The following is a 20867-nucleotide window of genomic DNA, read 5'->3' as shown; positions in this document are numbered from 1 at the left end:
TCTCTCTCCCTCTCTCCCTCCCACCGTGGATGCCTGAAACCTTAGTACTGAACTCTACACTTAATATGCTGTGTTTATTCCTATACATATATACCTATGATAAAGTTTAATTTATAAATTAGGCACAATAAGAGATTAACAACAGTGACTAATAAAATAGAACAAGTACAACAATATGCCGGCATCACTACTCTTATATTTTGGGGCCATTATTAAGTAAAATAACAGTTACTTGAACACAAGTACTGCCATGCTACATAAGTGAGAGGGCTACTAAATGACTAGTGGGCAGATAACATATACAATGTAGATATGCTGGACAAAGGGATAATAAATGTTCCAGGCAACCTGAGTAGGACAACAAAAGATTTAAAACTTACTAATTGTTTATTTCTGTTATTTTCCATTTAATATTTTCACTCTGCAGTTGACCATAAGTAATTGAATGTGTAGAAAGTGAAAACACAGATAAGGGGGACTACTGTATATTGCTAGGCACATCTCTTCCTAATCCATATCTGAAAGAACAGGGATAAATAAAGTTTGATTTTTATTCTATAATTAGGCTATTGAGATGCCATAATATATTTGTTTATTTGCAGGTTTTTAAAACTCTAAAACAATAGAATATTTAATATCCAAAAATCTCAGACGTTGTGGGCTAGTTTGGCATATATGATATTTATATCACCCCAGTGGTGTGCTAATGGAATTTAGAATTGTAATGTTGTCTAAAACTAATAAGTAACCTTGAATTAATAAGCTTAACCTTCACTTTTTCTTACGCATTCATTACAAACCTCTGCTTATGCTAATGAAAGTCACAAATGAAGAAACAAATTTTAGGGAATTCTGGATATTGAAACCCAGGATTATATGAGATTTAATTATGGTGGCTATATTAGTTATACTACAGGTCTTTCGTTTTATTAAAAATACATGAAAGTTTGAAATATTTGAAGTGCATTCTTTGTAACTATTTTTTTTCTTTTGTAGGTTCTCTTTTGAATTTGGCCAAGCATGCAGCTTCTACAGTTCAGATTCTTGGAGCAGAAAAGGCTCTCTTCAGAGCCCTCAAATCTAGACGGGATACCCCTAAGTATGGTCTCATTTATCATGCTTCACTTGTAGGCCAGACAAGTCCAAAACACAAAGGAAAGGTGGGTTACAGTTTTTTATAAGGTTGGGCTTTTTCTTTTTCTTTTTTTTTTTTCTATACAGCCCATATTTCTTCTACTCTATAGTGTGTAGCAAATCTTTCCATTCTCTTTCTCATTATATAAAAAATGGTGAGTTTTTTCCCCTGGGATCCATGTGTGGGTGGCATGACAAAAGTATCCTCTGTGGCAGGAAAACTAGTTTAACAACATTTATGAATATGACATGCAAAGCTTTTTGACAGAACTTGACTAAATCCTTTAATACTAGGTGTAGGAATCTCTATTTTGCAGATAATAAAACTGAGCCTTAGGCAAATAAATGAAATCTTTTCAGTCTTTCTTTCTTTTCTTTTCTTTTGGGGGGGGCGGAGTCTCACTCTGTTGCCAGGGCTAGAGTGCCATGGCGTCAGCCTAGCTCACAGCAACCTCAAACTCCTGGGCTCAAGCAATCTTCCTGCTTCAGCCTCCCAAGTAGCTGGGACTACAGTCATGTGCCACCATACTGAGCTAATTTCATATATAGTCTTTTTTTTTCCGATTGTCCAGCTAATTTCTTTCTATTTTTAGTAGAGATGGGGTCTTGCTCTTGTTCAGGCTGTTCTCGAACTCCTGACGTCGAGCAATCCTCCTGCCTCGGCCTCCCAGAGTACTAGGATTACAGGCGTGAGCCACCTCGCCCGGCCCCTTTCAGTCTTTTTGTAGGATGCATAATTTAACAGAATTAAAGTGAAATTTGTTAAAAGAGCAGAGTGATGGAGGAAGAAAGGGCTCATAAGCTTGAAAAAGGACTCACAAATATTTAACATTGTTATGGGGGAAAGGATACACTTGTTTGGAATGATGACTAAGCATAGAACTAATGTCATGGACTAGAAACTAAGGAACATTAGAAAATTGTTTGAGCTAATTTTAGACAAAAGTGTTGGTGACAATACATAATAATCAATTAGGTATTATATTATGGCCCAGATTGCAATGATAGGTGATTTGAGTTGGGTGACTTAATGCTTTCATAATTCCTGATTTTTAAAAATTCCTGGTATAAATGGTAATGTGATGACTTGCTGTAATTTTCTCATGAATAAATTATTGAGGATTTTACATCTTAACTTGGAATATAGTTTGATTGCCTCCAACTTCTTATTTTCTATTAGATTTCTCGAATGTTGGCAGCCAAAACTGTTCTGGCTATCCGTTATGATGCATTTGGTGAAGATTCCAGTTCTGCGATGGGAGTTGAGAACAGAGCCAAATTAGAAGCCAGGTTGAGAACTTTGGAAGATAGAGGGGTAAGAACCAAATTCTACCTATTCCAGAATTCTTACCTGTCAAAAGTTAATAAACTGAGTAGATTTATGAAATTATTTTACCTGCTAAACAGTTTTATGATGCATTTTACTATGTCGAATAGATTCTTTTTGTGCCTTCTATTATCAATTTCTTACATTTACCAAGCATTATATATTGAACGTTTGCCATTAAGATATGCTATTCAAAATAACATAAAGAAAATAGTGTATAACATAATTAAAAATAACAAAATAATAAAATTAACAGGAATTGCTGCTTGCTGGCCCACTGATTCATTACACTGTATACTATATTATAAAGAGATTATGACTTTGAATTTTATTTGTAATTTTCCTTTTTCATCTTAGATAAGAAAAATAAGTGGAACAGGAAAGGCATTAGCGAAAGCAGAAAAATACGAACACAAAAGGTGAGTACATTTAGGGGAGGATGCAGGAAAGGTTTCTGTTTCTTTAAATGTTATATTATCGACAGGAATGTTCTATTGTAGACTTAACTTCACTATGCCCCTAGTTTTTAAAAAATTTTCTTATTGACAATTAAAATTGTATATCTCTATCATGTATGTGCAAGCTGATCAACATACTCATTATCTTATGTACTTTTCATTTTTTTGTAGTAAGGACATTTAAAATTGTGTCATCAATTTTCAGTGATACAACACATTGTTATTAACTATAGTCGCCATGTTGTACGCCCCCTAATTTTTTTCCTTGCCATTTAGTTTTCCATATTCACTTCTAGTTTTTAATCATATGCACGTATTTAACTTCTCATTTCCAAATTTATTTATTTGTTTGTTTATTTTGAGACACAGTCTCACTTTGTTGCCCGGGCTAGAGTGCCGTGGCATCACCCTAGCTCACAGCAACCTCAAACTCCTGGGCTCAAGCAATCCTTCTGCCTCAGCCTCCCGAGTAGCTGAGACTACAGGCATGTGCCACCATGCCCAGCTAATTTTTTCTGTATACTTATAGTTGTCCACCTAATTGCTTTCTATTTTTAGTAGAGATGGGGTCTCGCTCTTGCTCAGACTGGTCTCAAACTCCTGAGCTCAAACGATCCGCCCACCTCGGCCTCCCAGAGTGCTAGGATTACAGGCGTGAGCCACCTCTCCCGGCCTCATTTCCAAGTATTGATAATAAATTTTTTTTAAGTTCCTCTGTAGCATGCCATTTATCAAAAAGTTTTGTTAAGAGTTAATCTATGATGAAACCTATCTTTTTAAAAATGTTAAGAAAGAAGACAAGCCTACAAGTGGCTGAGATGTGATAAAGTATTCAGACTTAACAGTCAAATAACCAAAGATTTATATGTGGAGAGGTGTTTTGGTTATTATTTGAAATAACACTCAATACTGGTGAGGTTGTGGTGATAAGAATAGAATGTGGTCCAGCTTTTTGGGGAAGCTGTTTGACAGTATATGTCAAGATCCTTAAAAATGCTCATAGTCAATAACCCAGTCAGTTTTGCTCTTAGGACTCTGGTAATCCTTTACAAATTTTCATAGTAAAATCTCTGGCCACAAGTGGTAAGGAGAGCTGTATGTAATATCAATTCTAAATATATATTTAAATATTTACATTCAGAAAAAATTTATTTTCCTATATTCTGGAAAGACACCAAATGTATTCATATGAGCATTAATATTTTCTTTTATATTTTGTGAATTTTCCAAGTGTTCTACAGTGGCCATATGTTTTGCAGTTTTTAAAGTCTATAGTTTAATTGACAAATGTGGGTCTTTGTTTCTTAAATTATAAATGTTTTTAACCTATAAGACACAGTCATGTATCTACAAGTCCACTTAAGAAATAGAACATTCTTTAGCTAGTTTTAACAAATTTTTATTATGTTCCTGTGCCATTACACTTATCACCTTAAACACATGCATTTCAAGCACCAGTTATTATAAGAATTAGTTCACATTTTAGGCACTCATTTCAGTGTTTTCTCTCTGCTACATTAGAACAAAAGGAAATGTTGTGTTCTAGGGTATCTTTATCTATGCCTCTTGTTTCTCTGTCTCTTGAAATCTTGTGATGACTTATGCATTAAACTTGGTTTAGATTTTTTCCTGCTTTTTTCCCCCTCCCCTTCATTTAATTAGCCAATGTTTTAATGGTTGAATTCATTCAGTTTTCACTTTCCTAGTTATTAGTCAGTTGTAAAGGGATTTTCTCTTTTCATTTCCCCCTATGCTGATTGAGTGTTTTCCTGTACCATAGTAACTGCATTGATTACTAAATCAGAATTCATTTAGCTCACCACTTCTTGAATGTGATTGACCTACTTGAAAAATATTAATACCTTTACCTTTTGGAAACTATTAGTCTTCATAAACTACCCCAAAGCCACTAAAATGAAGCATCATTGTATGCTTATGTAAGTATTTTCTAATGGCCTTTTCTTTATATCTCTTGAGAATTATTATATTTCAATTACAGATATTTGTAGAGCTTTTCTAAAATTCTTTGGCTCTTTCAGTGAAGTGAAGACTTATGATCCTTCTGGTGACTCCACACTTCCAACCTGTTCCAAAAAACGCAAAATAGAAGAGGTAGATAAAGAGGATGAAATTACTGAAAAGAAAGCGAAAAAAGCCAAGATTAAAGTTAAAGGTTAGTTTGAATTTTTCTTAATGCTATTTATACTTTTAAGAAGTACAGATTTTGTAAATCTTAGACATACGTGCCATTTTAACTTTATTGTAGAACCACCCATACTGAAAGCTGGTGATATTTTCATATGCGAGAAGCTTATCATTGAATATGTGGGATTAAATATTTTACTAAGAGTACCAAAACTTCAGTTTCTACCATGTGAACTATTTTGAAAATTAGAATTGGGGGTGAAGGAATCTAATTTATAAATTGGTTGCTGACAGGTTGTTTTTTTGTTAGGAATGAATGTAAAATTGATGAGCAGTGGTTTTATTCATTGTTTCAATTATATGGAGTGAACTAGAAGAGTAGCATACTAAGTGGCCTGCCATCATAGCGGTAATATTTAATAGGCACCTACCAGCGAACTAGGCTGTCTCGTAAAGTTGATAAGCAAGTACCCTGCCCCATTTATTAGTTGTGCCTGTGTTTATTGAGCACCTACCAGCCAGTCTAGTAGGAGAGTAAAGCATTAAAGCAATAATTGCATTAACTTGGTTTCTAAGTAAGCTTAGTGGTCAAAAGTGTACTATCAACAAACGTGGTGCTTGCTTCGGCAGCACATACACTGAGGTAGAACAGTACAGAGATGGTTAGCATGGCCCCCGTGCGAGGGTGAAATGCCTGAGATGATGGAGTGCCCCAACTGTGCTGATTTGATTAATTCACAGTGTATGCCTGTATCAAAACATCACATGGACCCTATAAAGATAACAAATATTATATACCCATGATAATTAAAAATAAAAAATTAAAAACAACAAATGTGGGCTCTACCTTGGATAGAGAAAATATAAACAAATTATTTAACTTCTGTGCTTCTATTTCCTTATTGAAAAGTAAGACGATCTATAAACCTGTTGGGAGCATTTGAAACACCAAACTCTAGATTTGTATCCAGTAAGCTTTTCAAATGTATCTGTTACTCCACAATTTTCCCCACCTCATACATGGCAATTCCAGTTGCTTTGGCTATCAGCCTTTACTCTCTTCTCATAAACCAAATCTTCTCTGACACCACAACCTCTCAATTATACTGTTTGAAAGAATGTCATAGCCACAGTGGAACTACCGTTAGCTTTCTGATCTCTTTTAAATTTCTACTCCTGCTCACTTTGCTCTTGCCACAACTGGCCTGCTTGCTATTTCCTGAACTTTTCATCCACTTCCCCTCCAAAAAACCTTAGGATCTTAGCATTTGCTTTTCTCTCTACCCAGAATATTCTTCCTCCAAATATGGGCATCATTCACTCCCTCACATCTTTTAGATGTTTGCCTAACTTGTCTGTCTAAATGTCCATATATACTGCCCTTCTCCAACATTCTTCTTTCTGCTTTATTTTTTTATCCTTAGTGTGGATTACTGTCTATTATATAATGTATCATTTATTTTGTGTCTCTTCACTCTCCCACTAAAATAAGGTTCATAACAACAGAGGGGGTTTTTTTTGTTTTTATCTGTTTTGTGCCTTGCTGTCTCTAATTGTTTAGAGTAGGGCCTGGTATATATTAATAGTTGGTGCTAAATAAGTATTTGATCAATGAATTTCTAATCATAGTTACCTTGTTGAGTCCTCATTTTAATTGTAAGCATTATACTTAGTATTTTGTATGCATTATCTCTTTAAATTTCAGTAATAATCCAATGAGATAGACATTCCTAAATTTTATAGGTGAAGGTGTGGAGTTTTACAGAGATTAAAATAAATTACTGAGGGTCGCAGCAGGTAGAATAATCCAGGTCTCCTGACTTCAGAGTGCAAGTTCTTAACCATTTCTAATATAATAGACTCTCTTCCCAGAAAAGATTGAAGATCAGAAAACCTTTATTTTAATTATGATTTCTATACCTGCTTGTATGAGAAAATTAAGTTACTTCTGAGCTTTATCTATATCACTTGTAAAGTTGGTGGTATTGGACAAGATAGGCCTAGAAGGACCTTTCCAGTTGTGAAATGAACATCATAAACATTGGATAATTGATGGGAATGACAGAAAAAACTAGCACTCAAAAGTTTTTGGAGGGAATGAGGTATGATACAGTGTTAATTTGTTATGCCTTCACACTTGCCCCTATTCAGTTGAAGACGAGGAGGAGGAAGAAGTGATAGAAGAAGAGGAGACATCTGTGAAGAAGAAGAAGAAAAAGGATAAAAAGAAACACATTAAGGAAGAACCGCTTTCTGAGGAAGAGCCATGTACCAGCACAGCAATTCCTGTATGTCTGTCTATAAATACCAGTACTTGCTTGGCATGGGCAGGATCTCCATTTTTAAATCTACTCTTTGCATCAGAAATGAGTGGGCATTTAAAAAAATGGTTTTCATTGATAGAGGGCTAAAAATAAAATGGCTTTGTGTTTATATTATAAAAGGCCACTTCCCAAATCTAGAATCTTACTATAAAAGTTTTCTTCAAGGGAGGAAGAGAATATGATTTTGTTAGAGCTCACTTTTATAGGTGTGGCTTTTATATCTTAGATTTTAATCTTTGCCCCAAATATGTTTTTAAGGAAAACTGTTTTGTATTTTATAAGGAAAAGTTATTACTCACCTCTACAATTACAGCTCTTTCAAAAGCATTCTTGTTTGTTATTTTCAGAGTCCAGAGAAAAAGAAGAAAAAGAAAAAAAAGAAAGATAATGAGGACTAAAAGAAGGGAACCATAATTGTACCACCTGGACACGTCATGCTTAAGATTCAGTTGGGAGTATACCAGAGATGCTCTCTGACATAATCCAGGAAAGGTTGAATGAAACAATGTGATTATTCACCTATAACTTTTAAAAAAAACCTATTTGTGTCTTGCCATCAACTCTGTTAACCTTATTATGTCATCATTTCTTAGAGTCTTTGATAACAAATAAAATTTTCTTTGTATTTTAAGGCAGTTCTGTGATCTCTTTATATTTTACATAGAGAATCTTTGGCCCTTTCTATAGTTTATATGGCATCTGACAATTATTGTTTTGGTAATTATAGCTGAAAAGTGGGAGTTGTTAATGGTTAATTTGAAACAGCCTTTTGGAAGGCAACAATTAGAACAATTCAAGAAATTCATTCTAATGTGTGAATTTCTATCTTGCTTTTTTGGACTATTTTTCATTTCCCCCCCTTTTCTATTATCTTTCTGCCTCTGTATTTATTTAAATAAAGATTTGTTTAAATTTTAAAATTAGATGAGCAAAACCTTTTGGTACCTATTCAAAAGGGGGAAAGTGTCCCTTTTTTTTGTTTGTTTGCAGGTCTAAAAGGTGCAACAAAATAATTTTTTATCTAGACCTTGATTTGTTTTTAAAGTAATCTAAAGTGACTTTTTAAAAGATTGCACAAAATGATTTTAAAGTGAAGAATGGGAAAATGAAGATGAGGAAAAAATAGTATCACTAGGAATTTAGGTATAAATCAGGACATAGAATACCAAAGAGAAATCTTTGTTTCTGAAAGATAGTGTTTAATAACGCAAACAGAAGGCTGGCATACCACCATATTGTCAAGACATGAGTTTTATAGGACTGTATGTTTTTACCTGTGTATGTGTATGCCATGGACATCAGACATTATATTAAAAACCATTCAATCAAAGCAGTTGGTGGATGGGAGAAGCTAGAAGGACTATAGCTTTGAGTTCCACATCTGCTTTTCATGTGACCAAAGGCAAGTCAACAACCCCACTTCGGTTTCCTCCTTTGTAATGATCAGTTTTACCTCCTAATTGTGCATTATAAAAAAATCAGATGATATAAACTTTAAGAGATCAACTTAAGTTTCAAATTTAGATAATTTGCTTCTGTGCAGCCTTCCCTAGACAAAATTACATAATAAATAAAGCTAGTTATCATGCTTCCAGGAGAACAGAGTCATTTTGCATTACCCAGTTATACCCCAGACACATTCTAATTTGTTATAAAACAGATTAGTTTATCAAGAACTTTTGATGAAAATGGTCTTTAAAGCTGTTGAGGGCTGTGTCGTCAAAAGCTTTGCATCCAAAATGGTAGGTTTTGAGAAAACGAATTAATATAACTTCTAGTCATTTTGAGTAGTCTTCACAGGCCTATCAGCTTTCATGTGGGCCGAAGTCTTAACTATTTAGAACACTAACCAAACACTAGGTTCTGGTTCTGCTTGGTGCCAATGAAGCATTTGTCCTAATGAAGAGCTTTGTGACCTTAGTTTGAAATTGGAAGCTCAGGTGAATTTTATGTGCCCAGTTTTGAAGAATTTCTGTGATGGGGCCACATAAAATAGTCTCTGCTGAAAACTTACTGATTCTCCCCTTCCCTTAAAAATGTAAGTTTCTGTTTTCCGGTTTAAACTTCTTTATCTGTCCATTGCCTTCTGGCTCTTTAGCCTTCGTCCAAGGCTCTTGGTTGTGCTGCCTCCTCTCCTCCAACCTCAGAACGTTGTCTTCAGTTCTCTGTCCCAGGGCTTAACTTTTAGTAAAGATTCCTCTGCTGCCCAAGGAGTTCTCTTCAATACCTTTTCCTCTTCTCTAAGGCCATTTTTAAATACCTGGCTCAGGTTTATCTCTAATCCCAGTTGTACCAGCCAGAATAACATGCAGTAGGGTTAAATGTCTTTTTTTTGAGACAGAGTCTCACTCTGTTGCCTGGGCTAGCTCACAGCAACCTCAACTCCTGGACTGAAGTGATCCTCGTGCCTCAGCCTCCCAAGTAGCTGAGACTACAGGCCCTCGCCACCATGCCCAGCTAACTTTTTCTATTTTTAATTGCCTTGCTAACTTCTTTCTATTTTTATCAGGCTGGTCTTTAACTCCTGACCTCGAGCAGTCGTCCCACCTTGGCCTCCCAGAGTGCTAGGATTACAGGTGTGAGCCACGGTGCCCAGCTGGGCTAATATGCCTTAAACCTTAACTAGCATGCATAAGAATTGTCTAGGGATCTTGACTGAAATGCAGATCTGAGTCAGATCCAGGATTGAGCCCAAAATTCTACATTTTTAGCAAGCTCTTAGGTGATGCTTGGTGAGGTTCCACACTTAGGATAGCAAAGTACTAGGGTAAATTACTTAAACTCTCAGAAACTGTATATCTGAACTGATTGCTCTGAAATTGAGATAATGATTTTTTTATCTGCTTTATCCTGTGGCCATCAACTGTGACCTCCGTTGCCAAAAGTTAACACTTGGTGACCATTTTTTAAATACAGGTTTGTGGCTTATTTTCAGTAGTTTTTTATTGTTCCAAGCCATTTTTTGTCAAAGGGTAATTCTGGAGTATTTTGTAATTTTGATACTGTGCTTGGTTTTAAGGAGAAATTAGAATACAGTTGACCCTTCAACAATCTGAGGGTTAGGGGTACTGACTCCCCCCACCCTCACACAGTCAAAAAAATCTTCTGGCTTTTGACTCTCCCAAAACTTTAATAGCCTACTGTTGACCAGAGGAAGCCTTAACGATAACATAAACAGTCAATTAGCATATTTTGTATGTTGTATGTATACTCACTGTATTCTTACAATAAAGCTAAGGAAAAAATGTTACTAGGAAAATCACAGCCTGGGCAAAAATGTAACTAAGAAAATCACAGCCTAGGCAACATAGCGAGACCTCGTTTTAACAAAAAAAAATTTAAAAGCCAGGCATGGCGGCACACTCCTATAGTCCCTGCTACTTAAGAGGCTGAGGTGGGAAGATGGCTTGAGCAGCTTAAGGCTGCAGTGAGCTATGATCAATCACATCATGCCACTGCACTCCAACCTGGGTGACAGTAAGTTTCTTGTCTCTTAAAAAAAATCATGAGAGGAAATATATTCATTAAGTGGAAGTGGATCATCATAAAAGTCTTCATTCTCATCATTTTCACTTTGAGTAAGCGGTGGAGGAGGGGAGTTGGTCTTGCTGTCTGGGGTAGCAGAGGCAGAAGCAGAAGAAAATCTGCATGTAGTGTTCAAGGATCAATTGTAATTTATTAGAATGTTGGTTCTTGGCAGGACCTCCAAGCCTAAGCTGCTTACCATGCTTGTCCCTTCCCTGATTTGATCCTTGTAGCCCCTGTTGCCACTTTACAATATGTGCATGTGAGGTTGACAGGAGGGGCCAAACCAAATCACTTTCCCCCTATTCTTCACACTGCTCTACTCCCTCCCTTTCTGAACTTTGGGACACTCAAAATATAGTAGGGGGTAGTTCAGTAAGATTCTTATCAGCTGGGGATGGAGTCTTGGGTTGCACGTAGGGAAACCTGGGATCAAGTCTGCTGCCAGTCTGTGATTTTGGACAGGTTGCTATCCCATTCTGAACCCAAGTTCAGGAACGGATTGTACTGTTTTCTGTAAATATTAATGCCTACTATGATCTTAGACCACTGTTGGTACCCAGGGTACAGGAGAGAACCAGACAGACAAGGTCCCTGGTGGAGCTCACAGTTTATGTACAAAAGATTAATTAAAATAAATAAGCAATTACAAACTGTATTAAAAGAATGAGGGAAAAATGAAGGGTGCTTTATGAAACACCCCATTAATAAGGAGTGAGGGATGTGGAGGTGTCTCTGAAGGCCCTCCCAAAGTGGCATTTAAAAAAATCTGAGAAATGAGACATTACTCAGGAAAGAGTAGTGGGGAATGGGGGTTGGAGGAGGTAATTGGAGAAAAGAACCAGCACATGTGGAGTTGGGGCGAGCGGTTTGGCACGGAGACATCCCCTACCCACCATGAAGAGGAAAATAGGAAGCCAATGGCTGAGTTTACAGATGAAAGGCCTTGTCATCAGTGAACTCCCTCCTCCTAGCAATTTTGAAGTACTGTTATTAATCCCCTTTTATAATGGCCAAATGAAGCTTAGACAGGCTAAGTAACTTGCCCAAAGTCATACCCCTATTGACTGACAGATGGGGTATTTGAATCCAGTAAGGGCTGCAGAGTAGAACTTCAAAAAAAAAAAAAATGTTGGTTCTCAAAACTTCAGTGATAGAAACACCTGGAAAACTGTGAAAGGTAAGTTTCTGATTTAGGTGTAGGGTAGGGCCCAAAATTTGTTTTTTTGTGGGGTTTTTGGATGGTTTTTTTTTTTTTTTTTTTTTTGAGACTCTTTCTCTGTGCCCCTGACTAGAGTGCAGTGGGGTCATCATAGCTCACTGCAACCTCAAACTCCTAGGCTCAAGCGATCCTCCTGCCCCAGCCTCCCAAGTAGCTGGGACTACCGGCTCTTGCCACCACACCGGCTAATTTTTTCTATTTTTGGTAGAGAGTGGTCTCACTTTTGCTCAGGCTGGTCTCCTGAGCTCAAGTGATCCTCCCGCCTCGGCCTTCTGGAATGCTTAGGCTTATAGGTGTGAGCCACCACACCAGGCCAGAATTTGCATTTTTGACAAAATTCCCAGCTGATGATGGTTGGGGGACAACACCTTGACCACTGTACTAGGATGTTTCCCTTCTGTTATCTTGCCTAGCCCTGAAGTTCTCCAAACTAGAACCTAATTTAATGGCCAAGAAGTCAGGCCTGTGCATTTGGGTAAAATGAGGAATGCCACAAAACCAGTATCGGGCCTCAGCTGTGCTGTTTCACTGTAGGTAACTTATGAGCCTTCGGGCTGGACGCTTAATCTGGTCAATGCTTTTACATAGATAAGGCAAACTTGAATGGATACAAGAAATAAAATTATTAGCATTCTTTCTATACATAAGAATTTGCTTTTGGCTGGGCAAGGCAGCTCATGCCTGTAGTCCCAGCTACTCGGGAGGCTGAGGCAGGAGGATCGCTTGAGCCTAGGAGTTTGAGGTTGCTGTGAGGTAGGCTGACGCCACGGCACTCACTCTAGCCCGGGCAACAAAGTGAGACTCTGTCTCAGAAAAAAAAAAAAAAAATACAAAGTAGTAAGCCTAAAATGGTAATATTTATTTGGCACTTAGGTGTCCATTGCTGTTCTGACCACTTTTATCCTAAAAATGCTTTTAACAGATTCTATTATTAGGCCTGCTTTACACAAGAGCAAACCGATGCACAGAGATTATGTAACTTGGTCAATGCCATTCAAATCATTAGGCATAATGGGAGTAGGAGTGAAATCCAGGCAATCTACCTCTAAAGCTAGTGCTCAGCGATTCTGAAAAGTGCAAGCTACTTTATGCTGGAACATTTAAGGTATTTATTTTATTTTTTACAGACAGGGTCTCACTATGTTGCCCAGGCTGGCCCCGAACACCTTGGCTCAAGCAATTCTCCCATCTCAGCCTCCCAAATAGCTGGGACCACAGGAGTGCACCACTACATCTGGCTGTTATGGCATTTTAGTGGCCTGTCATTTGAAAAAATAAATGGTTTGACTCTGCCAATGAGTGGTTCTTGCCACCTTTGCAGTGACAGTTTGGATTAGCAGCAGCTCATTGGAGGTTTCTCACAGAGCCTGGGAACCCCAAGGCTGGCATTTACTATTCTCTGATTAAACCAAACCCCAAAACCTGGCAGGCCACCTAGCAATAGCTTTGGCAACAGCTTCCTAGAAATTCCTGGCCTACAATGCAGGTACAAGCCAAAGGGCCTCTAGTGCTCAGCTGGTCAAGACAGCCATTACTGCTACGCCACGGTAGGAAATGCAGCTTTCAAAGCTGGAAGATAAGTTATTATTTTTAGTATAGCTGTGACTGCATCCCATAAAAAGGTAACCAAGACTGAACAAACTCTCATAAGAACTACAGTCTTTGATTACTCACGGTGTCACAATACTTAAGAGCTAATGGCGTCTGGGTGCGGTGGCTCACGCCTGTAATCCTAGCACTCTGGGAGGCCAAGGCGGCTGGATTGTTTGAGGTCAGGAGTTCGAGACCAGCGTGAGCAAGAGCGAGACCCCCCCATCTCTACTAAAATAAATAGCAAGAAATTAGCTGGACAACTAAAAATAATAATAATAAAAAAAGCTCATGGCTGTAAATGCAACAAGGAGCATGACATCTCGTTTGTCAAAAATTTGATCTGTTAGTACTAATGGAGGGGAATAGATTTTATTTTATTTTATTTTTTATTTTTGAATCCCCTATATGTTTTCTAGGAGGAATAGGAGATTTTAGAGGTAGAAGGAATCAAAGAGATCAGTACAACTCTGTCACTGCAAATGAAGACTCGGGCTCAGAGCGACCTTCACCATACAGGCACCTGGTGTGCTGGTATATTCCAAAGACATTAGGCCTGCCCTCTTGTCTAAGCAACAGGGAGAAAGCAATTTCTTTTATAAAAAGTTTGTATACACTTAATCCAGCCTTTAGATCCATCTATCTTCCAGTTTACAGGAAAGCCATCCTAGGAAGCAATCAAATCCAAAACGTGCAATATTGAAAGCCAATCATTAGTCTGTGGCAGGTATGTGGAGCTGCAGAGGCCTCCATCTTCTCATAACGGCAGAAGTACTAGAGTGAGGGGAATGGCAGCGAAGGCCCCCGACAGTCGGAAGGACCCTCATAGAAGAGACTGCAGCGGATATGGTGGTATCAGGGGTGACTGCAGAAGAGGACATGGCGGCCGAGCGAGGGAACAGGTAACCAAAGGTGTCCTGAGCTCCCTGGGTCTGTCATGAGGAGCTCATTTCTGGAAGAATTCTAGAGCAGCGTGAGGGCTACAGCGCCATAGCTCTGGTCACGTGGGGCCCCTGGAACTCGGGCTCCTGGGAGGGGTCGCGAGGGCCCCTCCCCCACCAGGACGGCTGAGGGGCCTTCAGTTAGGGCCGCGGAGGATATCGTTGTGCCACAGGGCTGGACGTGAAAACAATGAAGTCCAGAAAGATAGGGCCCTATGATGAGACTTGTGTACAAATCTCTGAATGCGTATTTCTGTTGAGCTTGAACGTTAAATAAGTTATTTCTTGATGTTAAAAAAAAAAAAAAAACACTCATTAAAAATGGGGTGGGAGGCGGAGGGGGAGGCCCGGGGGAGTGGACGTCGCCCCTGCTGGCCTCCCGCGCCCCGCCAGCCCCCACCACCGGCCACAGGCTCGGGAGCCTCAGCCGGCGCCGAGCACCCCGCTGCCCCGGCTCCTCCCGCGGGCACGCACCGGGCTCGACTCAGGCTCGGGACTACAAGCAGACATCTCCACCGCCCAGGAATCATGGAGCTTGCGGAAACGACAGCCTCCTTGGACGGCTGGCCATACCGGAGTCCCACCTTGGCACGGGCCTCGCCATTGAGGCAGCTCCGCAGTCTGTGCTGGTCTGAGGGTACTGCCCGTCATGGGGACAGGCATCTCCCAGAGGGTCCTCGTTGCCAGCGTCTGCAACGGCCTTGTAGGCTTCTTGCTGCTGCCTCTCTGGGTCATTCTCTGCTGGGCCTGCCACTCTCGCTCTGCTAACATTGACTCTCGCTCTGAATCCAGTCCCAACTCCAGCCCTGGCCCCTGTCCTGAGAAGGCTACACTGCTCCAAAAGCCTGGCCATAAAGGCAGCCACCTGCTGCAGCCCTGAAGGCCCCTGGCCTAGCCTGGAGCCTGGGACCTAAGTCTACCACACCCAGAGCCTGGAATCAGGGTTCCAGAGTTCAGCCAGCCTGAGATCCAGAACTCCGAGTCCAGCTTGCTTGGAGCTGAACCCAGCAGCCTAGAGTCTAGCCAGCCTGGCTCCAAGAGTGGCTCAGTGGCCCTAGGGAGATGGGCCTGAGGTTGGGGTTCAGCTGGTGCTAGGGTCAGGGCCATCTGGACTCTGCTCCATCCCAAGGGCCAGGGGCTAGGTCCACCCTTTCCCTAGGCCAAGCACTTCTAAGGCCCTCTAGGTTGGGGAAGCAAACTGGAACCCATGGCAATAATGGGAGGGTGTCTAGGGTGGGTCCTTCCTCTGATCCTCCCATTGTTTGCTAGATAATAAATAGAACTATGGCTCTTAAAAATAAATGAGGTGGGAGCTGGGTATAGGTGGCCCATGCTTCTAATCCCAGCCACTAGGGAGGCTGAGGTGAGAGAATGGCTTGAGCCCACGTGTTTGAGACCAGCCTGGGCAACATAGCAAGACCCTATCTCAAAAAAAAAAAAAAAATGTTCAAGGGGGTGGGTAATGGTGGCAAAAGAATTTTATTGTGATGCTTCTGTGGAATTACCTCCTGAGAATTGAGGGAGGTATGAGAGACAAGGGATTACTGGCTTCATTATGTCTTATTGTCTTTTGTCTTTTTTTTTTTTTTTTTTTCCAGAGACAGGGTTTCACTCTGTTGCCCTGCCCAGGCTAGAGTGCAGTGGTGTCGTCATAGCTCACTGCAAGCTCAAATTGCTGGGCTCAAGCAATCCTCCTGCCTCGGCCTCCCAAGTACCTGGGACTACAGGTGCGTGCCACCACACCTGGCTAAGTTTTCTATTTTTTGTAGAGATGGGGTCTTGCTTTGTTGCCCAGGCTGGTGTCAAACTCCTGGCCTTAAGCAATCATGCTTCCTCGGCCTCCAAAGTGCTAGGATTATAGGTGTGAGTCACCACTCCTGGCCCAGTCTTATTATTAAATGATCTCTAACTATGTGTATGCATTGCTTATTTAAAAAAACAACTGAACTTAATTTTTAAAAAATAAATACATTATTCTTCCAATAAAATGGGTGTGGGAAAAGGGGGCTATTCTAGATTAGAGGTGGGCAAAGTACTCCCTGAGGTCCAAATTCAACTCACAGCCTGTTTTTGTAAATAAAGTTTTATTGGAACGCAGCCATGCCCATTCATTACGTACTGTCTGTGGCTATACTGTCTGGCTATGTGCTCCGACAGCACAATTAAGTATTTACAAAAACCATATGGCCCCCAAAGCCTAAGATATTTACTTTCTGGCCCTTTACTGGAAAAGTTTTCCAATCCCTGTTTGGATTAAAAGGAATGTAGAGAGTCAAATGCAATGTGTGAACCTTGATTTATCCTGATTTCAAAACACAAAAGATATAAAAGATATTTTGGGAACAGTTAGGGAAGTTCCAATATGAACTGGGTATTAAAAGATTTCAGGAATTATACTTAATTTTTTTCAGATGTGATAATGATACTGTGGTTATGTAGGAGAATGTCCTTAATTTTAAAAGATGCATGCTGTTGGGAAGAAGTATCCTGAGGTCTATATTTTGCAGTGGTTGAGCAAAAATTATGAATATAACTAGATGAAGCAAATATGGCAAAATATTAACAGTTGTTGAAATATAACGGGTATATGGATGTTCATCATACTATTTTCTCCATTTTTTCTGTATGTTTGAAATGATCATAATAAAAAGTTTTATTTTTTAAAGTAAGAACATGCTATTTATTTTGCTTTAATTCTGAGTTCATCTCTGAAAACTTCTAAGATCTTTACATTTATTCATGTCCAACAAGTATTTGGGAAACCCACTACGGGCCACGCACTTGATAGCTGTGAGAACTCAAGCAAGCAGAAGATGCAGCAGCTGCTGCCTTCAGAGAGTTCACAAAATAACCTCAGATCTCAAATCCTGATAAAGAAGGCATGTCCTCATTTGAGTCACTTCTTGAGGAAGGAGGAATGCAGAGAAGCAGCAGATAGAGATCTCAACAGATGATGAGAATTATGAAAATTATGAGGATAAAAGCTGTGAAGTGGAATTTGAGTTTGTGGAAAAGAAATCATCCCTTTCCATTCCTCTGCTAGCCACGAGATACCACACATTTGAAGAAAGTAGAAAACAGCACAGAGCCGGATGCAGTGGGCACACCTGTAGCCTCAGCTACTTGGGAGGCTGAGGCAGGGCGCTTGAGCCCAGGAGTTCAAGTTAAGCCTAGGCAAAATAGCAAGACTTCGTCCCTAAATAAATTAATGCATGAATAAATAAAATAAAATTTTAAAACCCAGCAGAAAGAGCAGCAGCAGAGACTCACCCCTTGGCAGGTAATAGAGTTGGAAGTACAGCTGCATCCCATTATACCCTGTCTCCACACTCCACAACTGCCCCTTCCAACACCCTTTGAGCTTTGGAAATTTGGTACTCACCTGAAGAGCCCTTCTGTGCCATGGAAGTGTAGGGAGGCCATCATGTGTGTTCTCAGGACCTCAAAATTGCCTCTTAACCTGAGCCAAGAAGCAGGGAGGGCTTGGTTCCTAGCAAGGGTAAATGTGCCTGACTCCAAGAAAAGAATCAGTCAGACAACAAATGCATCTATTTATATCCTAAAACCTGCTGGGCCAGCAACATGCTAATAACCAGCTGGGCATGATGGAGAGCCCGCAAGCAAGACTGGCAGGAGGGGAAGAGCCCTGCACTACTGGTCAGAGAAAACAATGGACGTGAAAGTGCTGCATAAGCCAAAGGGCACTGGGTAAAGTATCCTTGCTGTCATTGTGAGCTGTTTTCACCACCTGGTTCATGTCCTGAAACAAGTCAACCTGCGTCCTCTCAGCCTTAGCTTCTTTATCTGTAAAATGGGAATAATAACTTTTTGTTTATCTTGTAGAGTTCTTGGACACACAGATAAGATAACTAATGTAAAAATTCCTTGTAAATCGAATAAATGCAAAGTATTATTACTTAAAATCTATTCTACTTATTAAAAAAAAACAAAAAACAGGAAAACTCCAGAGTTAAGTATTCCAGGGGAGAAGTCAGTGGGAGGTATTAGGGAAACTTCTCTGGTGGCTACCAGCCAGCCATTTACCAGATCCATTTTCTGGTATTTCTGGGCACACAGCTAGACTATATCCCTCAGCCTTCCTCATAGTTAGGTGTGGCCATGTGCCTGAGCTCTACCCAATGGGGCAGTAGTAGGTGGCAGTGATGTCCATCACTTGGAGGACTGTTCCACAAAAATGCCCCACTGTACTTCTCAATGCCTTATCCCCCTATTGTGGCTGGATACAGACAGACATGATGACCTTGGAAGTCATAGGTTAAAGCTAGAGAAGCTATAAGAAGCTATGTGGAGGACACTGCCCACATACCAAGGACATCCCTTTTGGACTTCATAGAGAAAGAATAAACTTTTGTAATGTTTGGGCCATTATGTTGGGTTGAACTATATGAAATTGCCAATATTTGACTGTTTTTGACCTATAAAAATGGTTTCATATGGTTCAACCTATTAGATATTTTGGGTTGTTTCCTCTAAAATAGAATTCTTGGAGGAAATCTTTTTAACAGCCACGTTTTCAAAAGTGAGAAGGAAAATTATGATTCTTGAGCTCGTGGATCAGAGATTGTTAACTGCCTGCCTTTGATCAAATTGGGGCACAAAAATATTTGATTTGCTCCACAAAATGTTGGCCCATATAGTTTTAAAAAGTTGAATTCAGCCTGAACAACAAAGCAAGACCTCCTCTCTACAAAAAATTAAAATATTAGTCAGGTGTGGTGGTGCATGCCTGTAGTCCCAGCTACTGGGGAGACTGAGGGAGGAGGATCCCTTGAGCCCAGGAGTTTGAGGTTGCAGTGAGCTATGATGATGCCACTGCACTCCAGCCTGGGCAACATAGTGAGACCCTGTCTCAAAAACAAAAAAAAATTTTTTTTTAATTCATTGCTGAATCAAATATATCTTCCTGTGATTAAGTCAAAAATATTTTTTTCATTGTTTTTTTTTTGACCTTCAGAATTAACACAGAAAAGAAAAAAAAATCTAAAACCAAACTAAACAAAGCCAAAGGAACAGAGCTCTTTTAATAAACAAAGAATTAAATTGTTTAGGTCTTGAGAGAGAGAGAGAGAAAGAGAGATTGATTTATAATTATGAGGTGAGTTAAGTTCTTTCTAAAACACAACATGAAATTCAGAAAACAGAAAGGAAGAGTCTGATAAAATTGACCACATAAAACCTCTTGTATGACAAAAATACTGAAAAATAGTCAAAATATGACCAAAAGATATTTTCTTTAATATGTGAAGAGATTAAATAAATTAATGAGAAAAAGATGAAAAATACAAATAACAGCTCTAGAAAAAAAGGTATACAGATGATCAATAAACAAGAAAAATTATACCTCATCAAATTACCAAAATTAAGTATAATAAAACCCAGTGTTGGCCAGAGTATAGGGGAACATATACATTATAGTGGGAGTATAAATTTGTGGAAGCTTTTGGGAGGGTACTTTGTTATTAACTATTAAAAGTAGGCCGGCGCAGTGGCTCACGCCAGTAATCCTAGCACTCTGAGAGGCCGAGGCGGGTGGATCCTTTGAGGTCAGAAGTTCAAGACCAGCCTGAGGAAGAGCAAGACCCCGTCTCCACTAAAAATAGAAAGAAATTAGCTGGGCAACTAAAAAAATATATAGAAAAAATTAGCCGGGCATTGTGGCACATGCCACCATGAGACTGACGCAGAACGATTGCTTGGGCCCAGGAGTTTGAGGTTGCTGTGAGTTAGGCTGACGCCATAGCACTCTAGCCCAGGCAACAGAGTGAGACTCTGCCTCAAAAAAAAAAAAGTCACTAAAATATAGGTACAATGGTGTTCATTATAGCATTGTTTATAATAAAAACAAATCAGAAACAACCACAATATCCCATAAATGGGGCTAGTAAATAATCATATGCCCCCAAAATTCAGCCATTAAAATACAAGATCTCCTAGATAACTATTTAGTGGGAAAAGCAAAGTGAAGAACAGTGTGAAACCATTTGTGTAAAAATTTTGAAAGGATATGTATTTTTTTCTTTTTTCCCCCACCCCAGGCCCATATACAAGAAGCTATTAACAGTTCCCACCTTTGGTGAGAGGGATTAGAGATTTAGGGATCAGAGTGTGGGGAGGAAGATTTTTGCTTTTCATTTCTTTCTGTATTGTTTCATTTTTTAAAAAACCATGTGCCTGTGTTAT

General features: G+C 39.5%; 2 protein-coding genes across 2 annotated transcripts in view; both read left to right on the top strand.

The window, feature by feature from the left end:
* The window catches only part of NOP58 (NOP58 ribonucleoprotein), a 33797-nt gene extending 25778 nt beyond the window's left edge, over positions 1-8019 (top strand). The window contains exons 10-15 of the mRNA XM_069468619.1: positions 997-1160; positions 2315-2449; positions 2819-2880; positions 4959-5092; positions 7216-7352; positions 7736-8019. Coding sequence (XP_069324720.1) covers positions 997-1160; positions 2315-2449; positions 2819-2880; positions 4959-5092; positions 7216-7352; positions 7736-7786 — 683 coding nt within the window. The 3' untranslated portion in view covers positions 7787-8019. The remainder of the gene's footprint in view (positions 1-996; positions 1161-2314; positions 2450-2818; positions 2881-4958; positions 5093-7215; positions 7353-7735) is intronic.
* A 7296-nt stretch (positions 8020-15315) lies between these two features.
* On the top strand, positions 15316-15546 carry LOC138383566 (adropin-like). The gene has a single exon (XM_069468618.1). It carries the CDS (start codon positions 15316-15318, stop codon positions 15544-15546), a length of 231 nt encoding a protein of 76 aa, XP_069324719.1.
* Positions 15547-20867: the final 5321 nt, after the last annotated feature.

Source organism: Eulemur rufifrons, chromosome 1 (genome assembly GCF_041146395.1).
Source record: "Eulemur rufifrons isolate Redbay chromosome 1, OSU_ERuf_1, whole genome shotgun sequence".
Taxonomy (NCBI): Eukaryota; Metazoa; Chordata; class Mammalia; order Primates; family Lemuridae; genus Eulemur; species Eulemur rufifrons.
The sequence above is the reverse complement of the archived record's forward strand: the minus strand, read 5'-3'. Positions and strand labels throughout refer to the sequence as shown.